This window comes from Austrofundulus limnaeus, unplaced genomic scaffold (genome assembly GCF_001266775.1).
Source record: "Austrofundulus limnaeus strain Quisiro unplaced genomic scaffold, Austrofundulus_limnaeus-1.0 Scaffold715, whole genome shotgun sequence".
NCBI classification, from domain to species: domain Eukaryota; kingdom Metazoa; phylum Chordata; class Actinopteri; order Cyprinodontiformes; family Rivulidae; genus Austrofundulus; species Austrofundulus limnaeus.
In genome coordinates, this window is record NW_013953117.1 from 131,193 (window position 1) to 142,756 (window position 11,564).

Sequence of the window (11,564 nt, forward strand, 5' to 3'; positions counted from 1 at the left end):
ATTTAGTGGTTCATTTATGTGTTTCTGCGTTTATTTCTAATTATGTCAGTGTCGGTCCTCCATACAGCAGAACTTGGAAGAGGTAATTCAGTGACTGAATCAGGTGTGTTGGAGCAGGGAAATATGTAAAACATGCAGGACTGCGGCCCTCGAGGACCAGGATTGCCCACCCCTGCTCTAAGCCGTGGCCACGCTTTTATTAATATCAAATCATCAATGTGACATTATTTATTTATTCACTTGTGTTTGTCCAAATAGTCTGTCCAACTCTTACTTTCATTGTGCTTTATTCATTAGTCTTAAGCAAGGAACTGATTGTGACTTTTTACTGTCTGGAACTAAGTTTAAATTTCAAACATATTTGCACAGATAAAAAACAAACCTCTGTGTCCTGCACACAGAACGAAGACGCTCTTTTTACCATCTTGTGAAATCAGTCGAAATTGTAGTTACACTCACTGACAAAAAACAAAAAAACAAAAAGAAAAACTTTGAGCATACAGAAGGGATGGTCTGATTTGGATGTAATTTACTCCACGAGGAGACAAGAAGCAGATAAGTGAACCCACTTTTACATTGCCCAGTCTCAGCACGACTTGCCCCGCCCGAATTCAAAACAACCCGGCTGGACACGGTCTCAATACTTACATAAAATTGAGTGGCGCCTTGATATTAGATGCCTGAAACTTATTGTCACCAAGTAAATAAAAAGAGAAATGAAATCAGTAAACACTCACCATTCTCTGCCTCGGCTTCTAAACCTGCTGTGGCCAAGTTTAGGCCACCTGTCCTCCACCGGTCAAGGCCTGTCAATCAACTCCATCCGAATTCTGTTGTTAGCCAACAAGCAAAAAAAAAAAAAAAAGTCTGCTGCTCCTCGTAGTAGCATTTAGATGCATTTTATGTATATTTTGACAAGGTACATGCCAAAAACAAATGCTGAGGTTTTGAAAAGATTCACTGTCATGATTGACATCGCTCTCTGGCCAATTGATGGCCTCAATGGTCTTCTGACGTCTTTTTGATGTGAGCGGGGATCATAATATTAAAAAAAAGCACAAATCTTATTTTGTTTGATTTGTGGCACAATGGTCTACATCAAACTTGAAGGAAACGTATCAAAGACTGTAAAGGACCGTCTAGCAGTATGGCGCTAAAGCTAATATTAGCTTATTGCCTTGATGTTCAGTTTTTATTTTGTGAGTGAGTGTATATCTGATTAATACCTTTTCCATTTGAGACTTTTAAATATAGCTTCTGCTTTAGTAGGCTCTTGTATGTTAAATTGAACATTTTCATGACTTACAAAGCTGAACACTTGTTTCTGATTTCAGTTAATCAAGGTTTATGTAGACTTGCTGTAGTTCCACTTGGCAGTGCATGTAAAAGAAATGTGACCAAATAAATGACTTCTTGTATACCTTACATCTATGTGCCACACCAAAGATAAATATTTAGGCATATCAGTTTCTGTGCCGCCTTAAAAATATTTGTCTCTACTTCGCCAACTTGTAAATTTCACTGCCTTTGCATAAAAATCAAAATTTTTTAATCTGTACGCATAAATGTCTGATCTGCAATAAATGTATGTGAACATAAAACAATTGCTTTTATCTATATTGTATGTTTTGCTTTGTTTTTACTTAGCTGTTTTTGGTACAGAACAATCTACAATATGAGAGAAGTAGCCTGTGCTGCCACCTACAGGCTAAAAATGGATAATAGCTAAAGATGTTTCACTGATGTGAAATATTCATGTGTTTGATTAATCTGTCTTTCTCAAGGGGAGATTGAATTAAAGAACTGAAAGTAATCTGAATTTTTTTTACATCAAAATACACAAACATAAACAATGGAGGCAATTGACAAAACAGAAAAAAGCACAAGCTGTCACTATAAATCCTGCATTTAGATAAAGGTTTTTATTTAAAAGTCAGATTATAACAGCTGTAATCACAGTCATAATGAGTTTTACTGGCTGACCTGTTTATGAGGTAATAGAACAGATAATAGAGCTCCTTTGTGGTCTAAACGTCCTCACTGACTCATTAAGCTCAGACTAAAATATTAAAAAGGAAAAAAGAGGAAAAACAACAGTAAAAATGAAGGAAAGTTGGCTACATTAGTGAAATATGTGCTCATTATTTGGAGCATGCGCAGTAGACGGTCGTGTGGTGAACCATGTGATTAGTCACGTGACCCGGAAAGGTTGCAAACAAAACAACTAGGGAAGCAGGGATCATGTTTAGTTGCTTTCCCAGCCTCTGCAGACAGGTTTGATTTGATTTGATTTTTTATTTAGATGTCATAATATCAACGTATCGTAAAGTTCAGCACAGGACTACACGAGTTCCGTGTCGGCTGGCCTCGCTGCAGCCATGATATCCGTGTTTCTCCTCTTCCTCGTCGCCCGTGTGTCGGCTCGCTACACGGCGGACTGGACGAGCCTGGACGCCAGGCCGCTCCCCTCGTGGTTCGACGAGGCCAAGGTGGGGATTTTCGTCCACTGGGGGGTGTTCTCTGTCCCCGGCTTTGGCAGCGAGTGGTTCTGGTGGCACTGGCAGGGCCAGCAGCCGCCGGACCCGAAGTGCGTGGCGTACATGGCCGAGAATTACCCGCCTGGATTCAGCTACCCGGAGTTCGTCAACGGGTTTCACGCTCAGTTCTTCAACCCGGAGGAGTGGGCGGACATCTTCAAAGCCTCTGGAGCAAAGTAAGCAGAGCCGAACCTCGTGCTACTTCCGCGTCTCGTGACACAGAAAGATCACTTAAATATCAACACTCCTTACAGATATGTGGTCCTGACTGCCAAACATCACGAAGGATTCACCAACTGGGAGTCTCCAAACTCCTGGAACTGGAATTCGGTGGATGCTGGTCCTAAGAGGGACCTAGTGGGAGACCTGGGAGAGGCAGTCCGAAACAGGTGGGTCCACACGGAACCAAGTACTTGTTCAAAACAGTGAGACTCATTCTTTGATTTAAAGACACTGCAGCAAAAACAATAACACATTTCCACTCTTGCGTCACTTTAATACATTAAAAAACGTCTTCAGTGGTTTCAGTCACAGTATCAGCTTACAAAATAAAAGTTTTTAAAAGCTTCTCAAGTTGCGGCAACTTCACTCCTGAGTGTTTATTAGGGTTGCAAGTATTCACAGATTTAAAATGCATTTACTAAGTAAATTAATGCACTGACTGAGATGTTTACTGCCAACAGGCGCCCTCATGTGGTCAGAGCATAGAACTACACACTTATCTCGACTTTTAAAGGTCTAGCCTTCAAATAAAGTTTAAAAATAAATAAAATTTTGCTTATTGTATCATCTCTGCAGACACGACTTCTTAGAGTACATCCAAAATGTTTTTCTTAAATGTTTTTTTTTCTCATTTAGGTCGCTGCACTATGGACTCTACAACTCTTTGTACGAGTGGTTTCATCCTCTTTATTTGGATGACAAGAAGAATGGATTTAAAACTCAGGAGTTTGTGAAGCTTAAACTACTTCCAGAGCTGTATAACATGGTTGTAAGGTCTGTAGGTACTACATTCAGTCATTTTATTTTGGTGCAATAAAATAGTGACACAGTTAAAATGGCTTGTTGTCCTTTGCCACTGCACAGTGTCGTCAAAATAACGTTTGATCCTTTGTCTTCTCATTGACCTGTAGGTACCGACCTGAGGTGATCTGGTCTGATGGAGACTGGGAAGCACCAGACACCTACTGGAACTCCACAGAGTTCCTGGCGTGGCTCTACAATGATAGTCCTGTTAAAGTCAGTATCTTTATTATAAGAATACACATTTAAACAACAAAGGGTGGAGTTGTACTCACCGTGTCCCTCCTGGGTCAGGATACTGTTGTGACCAATGACCGATGGGGAGCTGGGTGTGCTTGTAAACATGGCGGCTACTATAACTGCGAGGATAAGTATACTCCAGGCCAGCTGCCCAGTCACAAATGGGAGAAATGCACGTCTGTGGACACCTTGTCCTGGGGTTATCGTCGAAACATGAGGCTTCAGGAACTTATGGACTTGCCCGCAATTATCAAGGTAAAAATGCACGTTAACTAAATCCTGGCAAGTAGATCTAAGGTTCTGCTTATTTAATCCTTGTTTGTTTCTAAATTCTCCTTGTTTTGTCTCAGGATCTGGTCAGCACCGTGGCCCTCGGAGGAAACTATCTCCTCAACGTTGGCCCCACAGCCGACGGGACCATCCCCACTGTGTTCGAGGAGAGGCTCAGGGGTGTTGGAGCCTGGCTGGAAATCAACGGCGAAGCAATCTTTGCCTCCAAACCCTGGAGGGTTCAGATGGAAAATGCCACTGTTCCCGTTTGGTAAGGGCCGAGACCAGAGTCCTGGAGTCTCACAGGGCACTGTTTGGAGATAAGATATTGCGCAGAAATACGTGAATTCTTACTGGGAATTACACCAGTCCATCAAACTTCAGCTGTTTTTTTTAATAATAAACATTAAATGACATTGATTATTACGTTACAGTAGATAGGTACGTTACAAAGCCCGCCTCTCAGCCGATGTAAGCGGGTGTATGTTTTGTCCTCCAGTTGCATATTTCATCGGTCACCAGGAGTATTTCACTCTGATTTTTTAGTATGACGTAGCAAAAAGTTACCCTTTCACCACAATTTTGAACAAATGGGTTCTGCCATTTTTTCTGGCAGTTGATCGATGATGAAAATCTCACTCTAATTCAATAATCAACAAATTCATAATTCAACCAAAAGATAATATTTGATGTAAGCATTGGCTGAGTTTCATGACAGTCTGATCAGGGAAACGTTCAAGACCCCAAACATGAGGAGGATGCAAAACAATTAGTTTTCTGTCTAGTTTTACAGTTAGTGCCTATTTTTAATGCATGATAATCTTAGATCATGCAGTTTATTAAGCAATACATTAATTAATTAATAATGAATATAGGTAGCCAATGTTAAGAGCATGTTACTTCCTACTTCTCCTGGAAATTTAATCCAATTATCTCAAGAATTAAAGTCATGCCTATTTGTTGCAGAGTTATCACAGGTTTTTAACGTTAAAGCAGCGATACTAAAATCACCTTAAACTCCTCATTTTATCACCAATCTCTGTTGTTTGAAGCTCTATCCATTGCACTTATTAAAAGAATAACTGACTTTTATATATTTTGTGTCTCATACCTATGGTAGGTATACCTCTAAAGGTGATACGATCTATGCTGTTATGACTGCCAAACCACCGGGCACCATACTGCAGCTGCAGACTCCCAAAACATCAGCATCCACAAAGGTAAGGATCATCCCACTCTGCTTTGTCTTATCTTACTGATAATAGATTTACAGGACTGAATAGTTCAAACCTTTGACCCTATTTATTTATTTTGTTTGTTTTAGGTGATCCTGTTGGGCAGTCAGTCACCCTTACCTTGGTCTCCACTCTACCCCAACGGGGGCCTCACTGTGCTTTTGCCTGAGCTGCCCCGTCTTCCTGGTCATGTTTGGACACTTAAACTAGAATCTGTGCATTAAGGTTCAAACATAAGTTTATAACTAACTGAATGAAAATCAGTTTTAAACTCAGGTTTTTTAAACACAGGATAATGATTTGATTTGATTTATTTAACAGGAAAAGATTATTAAAAATCAAGCCCGACTCAGCATAATTGCTGTTTTACAGCAGGTTCCTGTTCTGCAGCACATAAAACACTCAGAAATACAGCATCACAATCACATCATTATACACCATAGACACAAAGACAAACAAGCATACCAAATTTCAAAAAGGCAGCATTTGCAAAATAGGATGTCTAAATATGAGCGCAACAAAAAGTGTCCAGCAGAAGGCAGACAAGATTCTTCTTAAAGGGCTGTAGTTTTGAAATGGACTTTATGTTTTGAGGAATGTCATTCCATGCTTTAGTATAAACATAGAAGAAAGACCTCTGGCTGTAACAGTTTTTAAAAGTTGGTAATATCAGTTGTCCTTTTGTAACAGATCTGGTTGAATGACCACTTCCAGAATTGGATTTAGGCAACAATGCACAGAGAGTTCTATAATTGGCACCTTGGAAGATCTGAAAATATAAATTAATACCACTATACAAAACATAACTCTGAAAAGTCAAGACATCAGACAATGAAAGAACGGTACAGTGATGAGTCCAACCAGGAAGTTTGTGAGAACATTTGTACTTTTTAAAGGGATTAAAGGGACAGTGTTTGTGTAATGGGTTACTTTCTTTTATTTACTTTTTCGTTGCCAAATGACAGAAATCAAACTCTTAATGATTCAGTTGTTTCTTGCATGACTATGAGCTGAATTTGGCATCTTGAATTTCTGTTTTCTTGACCATGAATGAAAAGTAGAATTTACTGTACAAAAAACTTTTTCTCAAAAGCACTTTTAAATAAATGTATATTTTTAAAATTTATCTTTTTTAAATGTTGGAATAAATTGTCTTTTGGAGCATTTGTTTGTGTTTCGTATTAGTCTTACCTAAAGTCTTTTTTTGGTGATTAACTCATATCTAGTTATTGTGGTCATTTGACAGCTGTGCCTTCGGAGGCCACTTCTCATTTATCCTTCACACTTTGAGACAATGCAGAGATGGTAAACTTTAAAACAGTAATAAAAGTAAAAAGGAGACTGAAAAGAAAACACACAGGTTATATTGTTAAACTGCTTACCAATACGGAAAATGTTTATTTAACCAGCTGCAGTCAAGCTAAATTTTAGGACTTATAAAAAAAACCAAAGGTTTCAATCTTCTACCGTTGATCTGTAGTCAGGATGAGAGAAACGCAGACATCCCTCTCCACAGTAACACTTTCCAGCTTGTCCTGAAGTGTTCATAGGCCAGAAAAGATCCATAATCCCTCCATGGAGTCCTGGGGCTTCCTTACAGTGGTCAGGATCTACCAAAACAAATTTTAATGTACGTCTGAGTAGCTAAGGATGAATAGAAACTTGATGTTTGGGAGATGTCAGAACAAATCTAATGAAATTGCTGTTTGCATCTTTAACCTGGACTCCAAAACTCGTTATTTGGGCTGTAAAACCGCATCAAACTGACAACGTGTACTTCAACTCACCAGGGCTGTGATGTTCTGAAGGAGATTCAAACTTTAACACAAAAACCAAATAAAGAGTCCAACCTTATCTGAATTTGTTCAACAGTTTATAGAAATCCCAAACATTTGCTCCAAACCTGAAGAGCTCTCAACTCATCGAAGGTTCATCAACACAGATTGTAATCTGTGCTGTTCACCGAAACATTTCCTGCTTTGAACAACCCACAGTGTTGTTTCAGGTCCAACTTGTGGAAAATTGTCTCTTAACACCGATCATCTCCGATACAATGTCTAAAATCTGAGCAGGAAGGTGAAACCTGGAAACAAAGACAGGTTCATGCAGTTTGGCAGTGATCATGTTCTCTTCCACATGTTCTGTTAGACATTCAGCAACCAAACTCAAATAAAACCCTCAACTTTGAATCAGGGTTATTATAGTTAACTTAAACTAAATAATGAAAACTGAAATTGAAAACATTTTAGTTAACTGAAATAAATAAAAACTATAATAAAATAAAAAACAATAACTAACTAAAACTGTATAATCTTTTTACAAAACTAACTGACATTATAGATAGAATATCCTTACTATTAGTGTTTGTCAGTTTATTTTGAGCCATGTGGACTGATTAATCTTTTTTTTTCTTCAAATAGAGCAGTTTCACATTAACTGTGGGCAGCTTACTGCATCATGGTCCGTAACATCACCTGTTTCCAGTCTGCTGGCTTAGATAAACCATCTCTGCATGGCCTACAGACTGTCCAGAACGCAGCAGTTCGTCTTTTAACAGGTTTTAAAAAGCCTGAACACATAACCCCGGTCCTGACTTCTCTCCAGTGGCTTCCTGTTCACCTGAGAATTGATTTTAAGATTTTATTGATGGCTTTTAAAGTTTTTAATGGTCTGGCCCCGTCATATTTATGTGATCTTCTTAACATCTGCACTCCAGTCAGAGCACTCAGGTCTACCAACCAGTTCCTCTTAGATGTCTCTAGATCCAAACTGAAATCTAGAGGTGACCGGGCCTTTGCAACAGCTGCTCCAAAGCTGTGGAACAGTTTACCTCTTAATATTCGGTCAGCAGAGACTGTTGAGGCTTTTAAATCTTTGCTGAAGATCCATTTATTTTCTTTGGCTTGTGTTTAAGATTTGGAGGTTCAGGGTCAGTGTATCTTTTGGTCATTGGATTTTCATTTTCGAAACAGGTATTAAAAAACAAGAAACGAGTGGTTATTTGATTTTTGTTGTAGAATATAGAAATTAAAATACAAAGCGTTTTCATTCTTTGTGTCAAAAACGGATGAACAAAATTTTTAAAATGTTTGAGTTTCATTTTCTGTTTCAGATAGCAAAAAAAGAAAATTACTTTAAAACAGAAATGAAAAAAAGCCTTGTTTGTTCACATTCCACGACAGGTTGTGGCAACTTACTGTATCCCTACAATAAACTGTTTTTCACCTGAAGGGGTGCCTGCAATATCAAAGTTATTTAATGAACATCCCATTACACAGATATAGATGTTTACCTCATATATAGACTGAATCAAATCGCTTTCCAGTTCTGCGTCTGACACAGATCTTTTTCTCCTCAGATCAAGCCGAGCACAAAATCTTCTGACGCTCATTTCCGAGCATTGTAGGACACCTATCTGCTGCAACAAAAACAAAGTCAACACAGATGTTGACTTTGGTATCAAATATATTTGCCACGTATTTATTTGGTAACAGATCGATATCAAGGTCGTAGTACTGCCCACCCCTCCCTTAAAGGAACACTTCGAGGACGTGAACTGACAGAAAAGGCACAGATTTTGTCAAAACTCAGGAGGGAAAAGAAAAAACATTCTGCTCACAGAACAACAACTGTACAACACAGAAAGAATGAAATTTGTCTGGTTTTGCTTTTTATTGAGAGAAATAGAGGTGAAGTGGAGGAAGTAGCTGACATGTTTTCAGTAAAAGAGACTTATTTGGCCAAAAGCCACATAAAGTATCTCTGCAAGGCCTTTGGTCACAGTGAGAGTCATCATACAACTCATTTATGGACACTTCTCTTTGTTTCTGTCTTTTATTTACAGAAATTAGTATTTCATTATGCGGAGCTGCCAGGCGAGCGCCCCTTCTGGTGGGGGAATAGATAGTGGTAGAATACAAACAAATGAGCCTTTTTTCATTTCTGTCTTAAATGAATTTTCTTTTTTGCTATCTGAAACAGAAAATGAAACTCAAATCATTTTTAAAATTTCGTTTGTCCTTTTTTGACACTAAGAATGAAAAACACTTTGTATTTTAATTTTAATTTCAGTATTTTAAAACAAAAATCAAATATCCACTTGTTTCTTGTGTTTTAATACCCACTTCTAAAATGAAAATCCAATGACCAAAAGATACACTGACCCAAAAGCCACATGAAGTATCTCTGCAAAGCTTTTGCTCACAGAGCGACAGTCATCATACAACTCATTTATGGACATATTTCTCTTTGTTTCAGCCTTTTATTTACATAAATTAATGTTTAATTATGCAGAGCTGTCAGGCAAGCTCCCCTTCTGGTAGGGGAATAGATAGTTGTAGAATACAAACAAACGAGCCTTTTTTCCTTTATGTCTTCAAGCAATTTTCTTTTTTGCTATCTGAAACAGAAAAGGAAACTCAAATCATTGTTAAAATTTTATTTGTCCCTTTTTGACACTAAGAATGAGACACACTTTCTATTTTAATTTTAATTTCAGTATTTTAAAACAAAAATGAAATATCCACTCAATTCTTGTTTTATAATACCCGTTTCTAAAATAAAAATCCAGTGACCAAAAGATACACTGACCCTTTTGGCCAAATAAGTCTCTTTTACTGAAGACATGTCGGCTACTTCCATTTCTCTCAATAAAAAGCTAAATAAGATAAATTTTATTCCATTAGTGTGTTGTACAGTTGTTGTTCTGTGAGTAGAAAGTTTAGTTTTTTTGTCCTGAGTTTTCCCATCCTGAAATTCAAAATCTGTAGTCTGCTTTTTTCTCAGTTTGCATCCTTGGAGTTTTCCTTTCAGTGAAGGGTGGGCAGTACTACGACTTTGATATTGATCTGATACTAAATAAATACTTGGCAAATTTATTTGATGATGAAGTCAACATCAATGCTTTTTACTTGTAATGGGATGTTCATTGAGTAACTTTGATATTGCAGACACCCCTCCTGGTGGTGAAACAGTTTATTGTAGGGAGACAGTAAGTTGGTACGACCTGTCATGGATTATGAACAAACAAGCCTTTTTTCATTTCTGTCTTAAAGTAATTTTCTTTTTTTGCTATCTGAAACAGAAAATGAAAAATCATTTAAAAAATTTGCTCATCCCCTTTTGACACTGAGAATGAGAAACGCTTTGTGTTTGAATTTTAATTTCAGTATTTCGAAACAAAAATCAAATATCCACTCAATTCTTGTTTTTTAATACCAGTTTCTAAAATGAAAAACCAGTGACCAAAAGATACACTGACCGTTCAGAGCTTTTTTCATATATTGTGTTTCTGTATTTGCATCTATTAATTGTTTGTTTTTTGATGTCTTGACTGAACTGTGAAGCACTTTGGTCAGCTTTTGTTGTTGATGTGCTATACAGATAAATTTGACATGGACATTGCTGCTGCTGTTCAGCGCTCACCTACTAAATGACAACAACAAAAATTGGGAGAAAGTAAAGTAGTAATGTCCGATTTGGGATTTCTGTGAAAATGATTGTGAGAAAATGAAAAATGTCTTGTAGTGGAAACAGGTAATAGAGCAGGTGGAATATTTCTCAAGGGACTAACTGAGTATCTTGGCAAGCTATCTTCTCTCAGTAGTTCCTGTGAAAAACAAGCCATAGCCCAGCCAGGTAGCACCAGGATCTAGACAACTAATGTCACTTTCTTAAAACAATTGCCCAAGTACTTTGTTGGCAAAATTGAGTTACGGGATTATTTTAGGAAGGTGTAGCTATAACAGACTGATGATCAAAAAGCTGCTGGTTACTTAACTCACAGGAACATCACAAGCTGGAGGTCGCATTGGCAAATATGTTTATTCAAACTATAAAAAACTAATACTAGAATAAAAACAAAACTAAAACTAAGCATTAAAAACACTGATAAAAAACTAGCTAATCCACTGTTGAAACTAATTAAAACTTGCTGAATTAAAAGAAAAAAGTCACAACAAAATAAAACTAAACTATAATGAAAAATCCAAAACTATTATGACCTTGCTCTGAACCTGGAAGCTTTCAGATAATTCTCCTTCAGAACATCCAGAACCAAAGCAAAACTTCCTGTTCTTCCCTCCGTTTCAAGACATTCAGTCGGTTTGAGGAGATTCTAGAGTCCAAATCACTAAGTGAAGTGACCCAAATGTTTGCTGCAGGTGCTCCCATCCATCCATCCATCCATCCATCCATCCATCCATCCATCCATCCATCCATCCATCCATCCATCCATCCATCCATCCATCCATCCATCCAT

The 11,564-nt window shown here is 37.8% G+C and overlaps 2 protein-coding genes across 3 annotated transcripts in view; both read left to right on the forward strand.

Annotated features, from left to right (window-relative positions):
- zbtb8b (zinc finger and BTB domain containing 8B) overlaps window positions 1-1,617 on the forward strand; it is a 10,073-nt gene extending 8,456 nt beyond the window's left edge. Inside the window, exon 6 of one of the 2 annotated variants that reach the window (XM_014028059.1) lies at window positions 185-1,617. The gene's annotated coding sequence lies outside the window, so the exon portion shown is untranslated. Of the gene's footprint in view, window positions 1-175 lie in introns of both variants that reach the window. The other variant, XM_014028060.1, reaches the window with a different exon arrangement.
- Window positions 1,618-2,068: 451 nt separating this feature from the next.
- On the forward strand, window positions 2,069-5,680 carry LOC106532073 (alpha-L-fucosidase 1). Its single transcript, XM_014028061.1, has 8 exons — window positions 2,069-2,713; window positions 2,792-2,926; window positions 3,396-3,533; window positions 3,671-3,776; window positions 3,855-4,055; window positions 4,151-4,341; window positions 5,191-5,290; window positions 5,395-5,680. The coding sequence occupies exons 1-8, from the start codon at window positions 2,379-2,381 to the stop codon at window positions 5,527-5,529; spliced, it is 1,341 nt and encodes a 446-aa protein (XP_013883515.1). The 5' UTR covers window positions 2,069-2,378; the 3' UTR covers window positions 5,530-5,680.
- Window positions 5,681-11,564: the final 5,884 nt, after the last annotated feature.

Coding starts and splice junctions, on each gene's coding strand:
- LOC106532073 (XM_014028061.1), top strand. CDS start 2,379: ATGATATCCGTGTTTCTCCTCTTCCTCGTCGCCCGTGTGTCGGCTCGC. Junction 2,714..2,791: donor TTCAAAGCCTCTGGAGCAAA/GTAAGCAGAGCC, acceptor CACTCCTTACAG/ATATGTGGTCCTGACTGCCA. Junction 5,291..5,394: donor AAACATCAGCATCCACAAAG/GTAAGGATCATC, acceptor TGTTTGTTTTAG/GTGATCCTGTTGGGCAGTCA.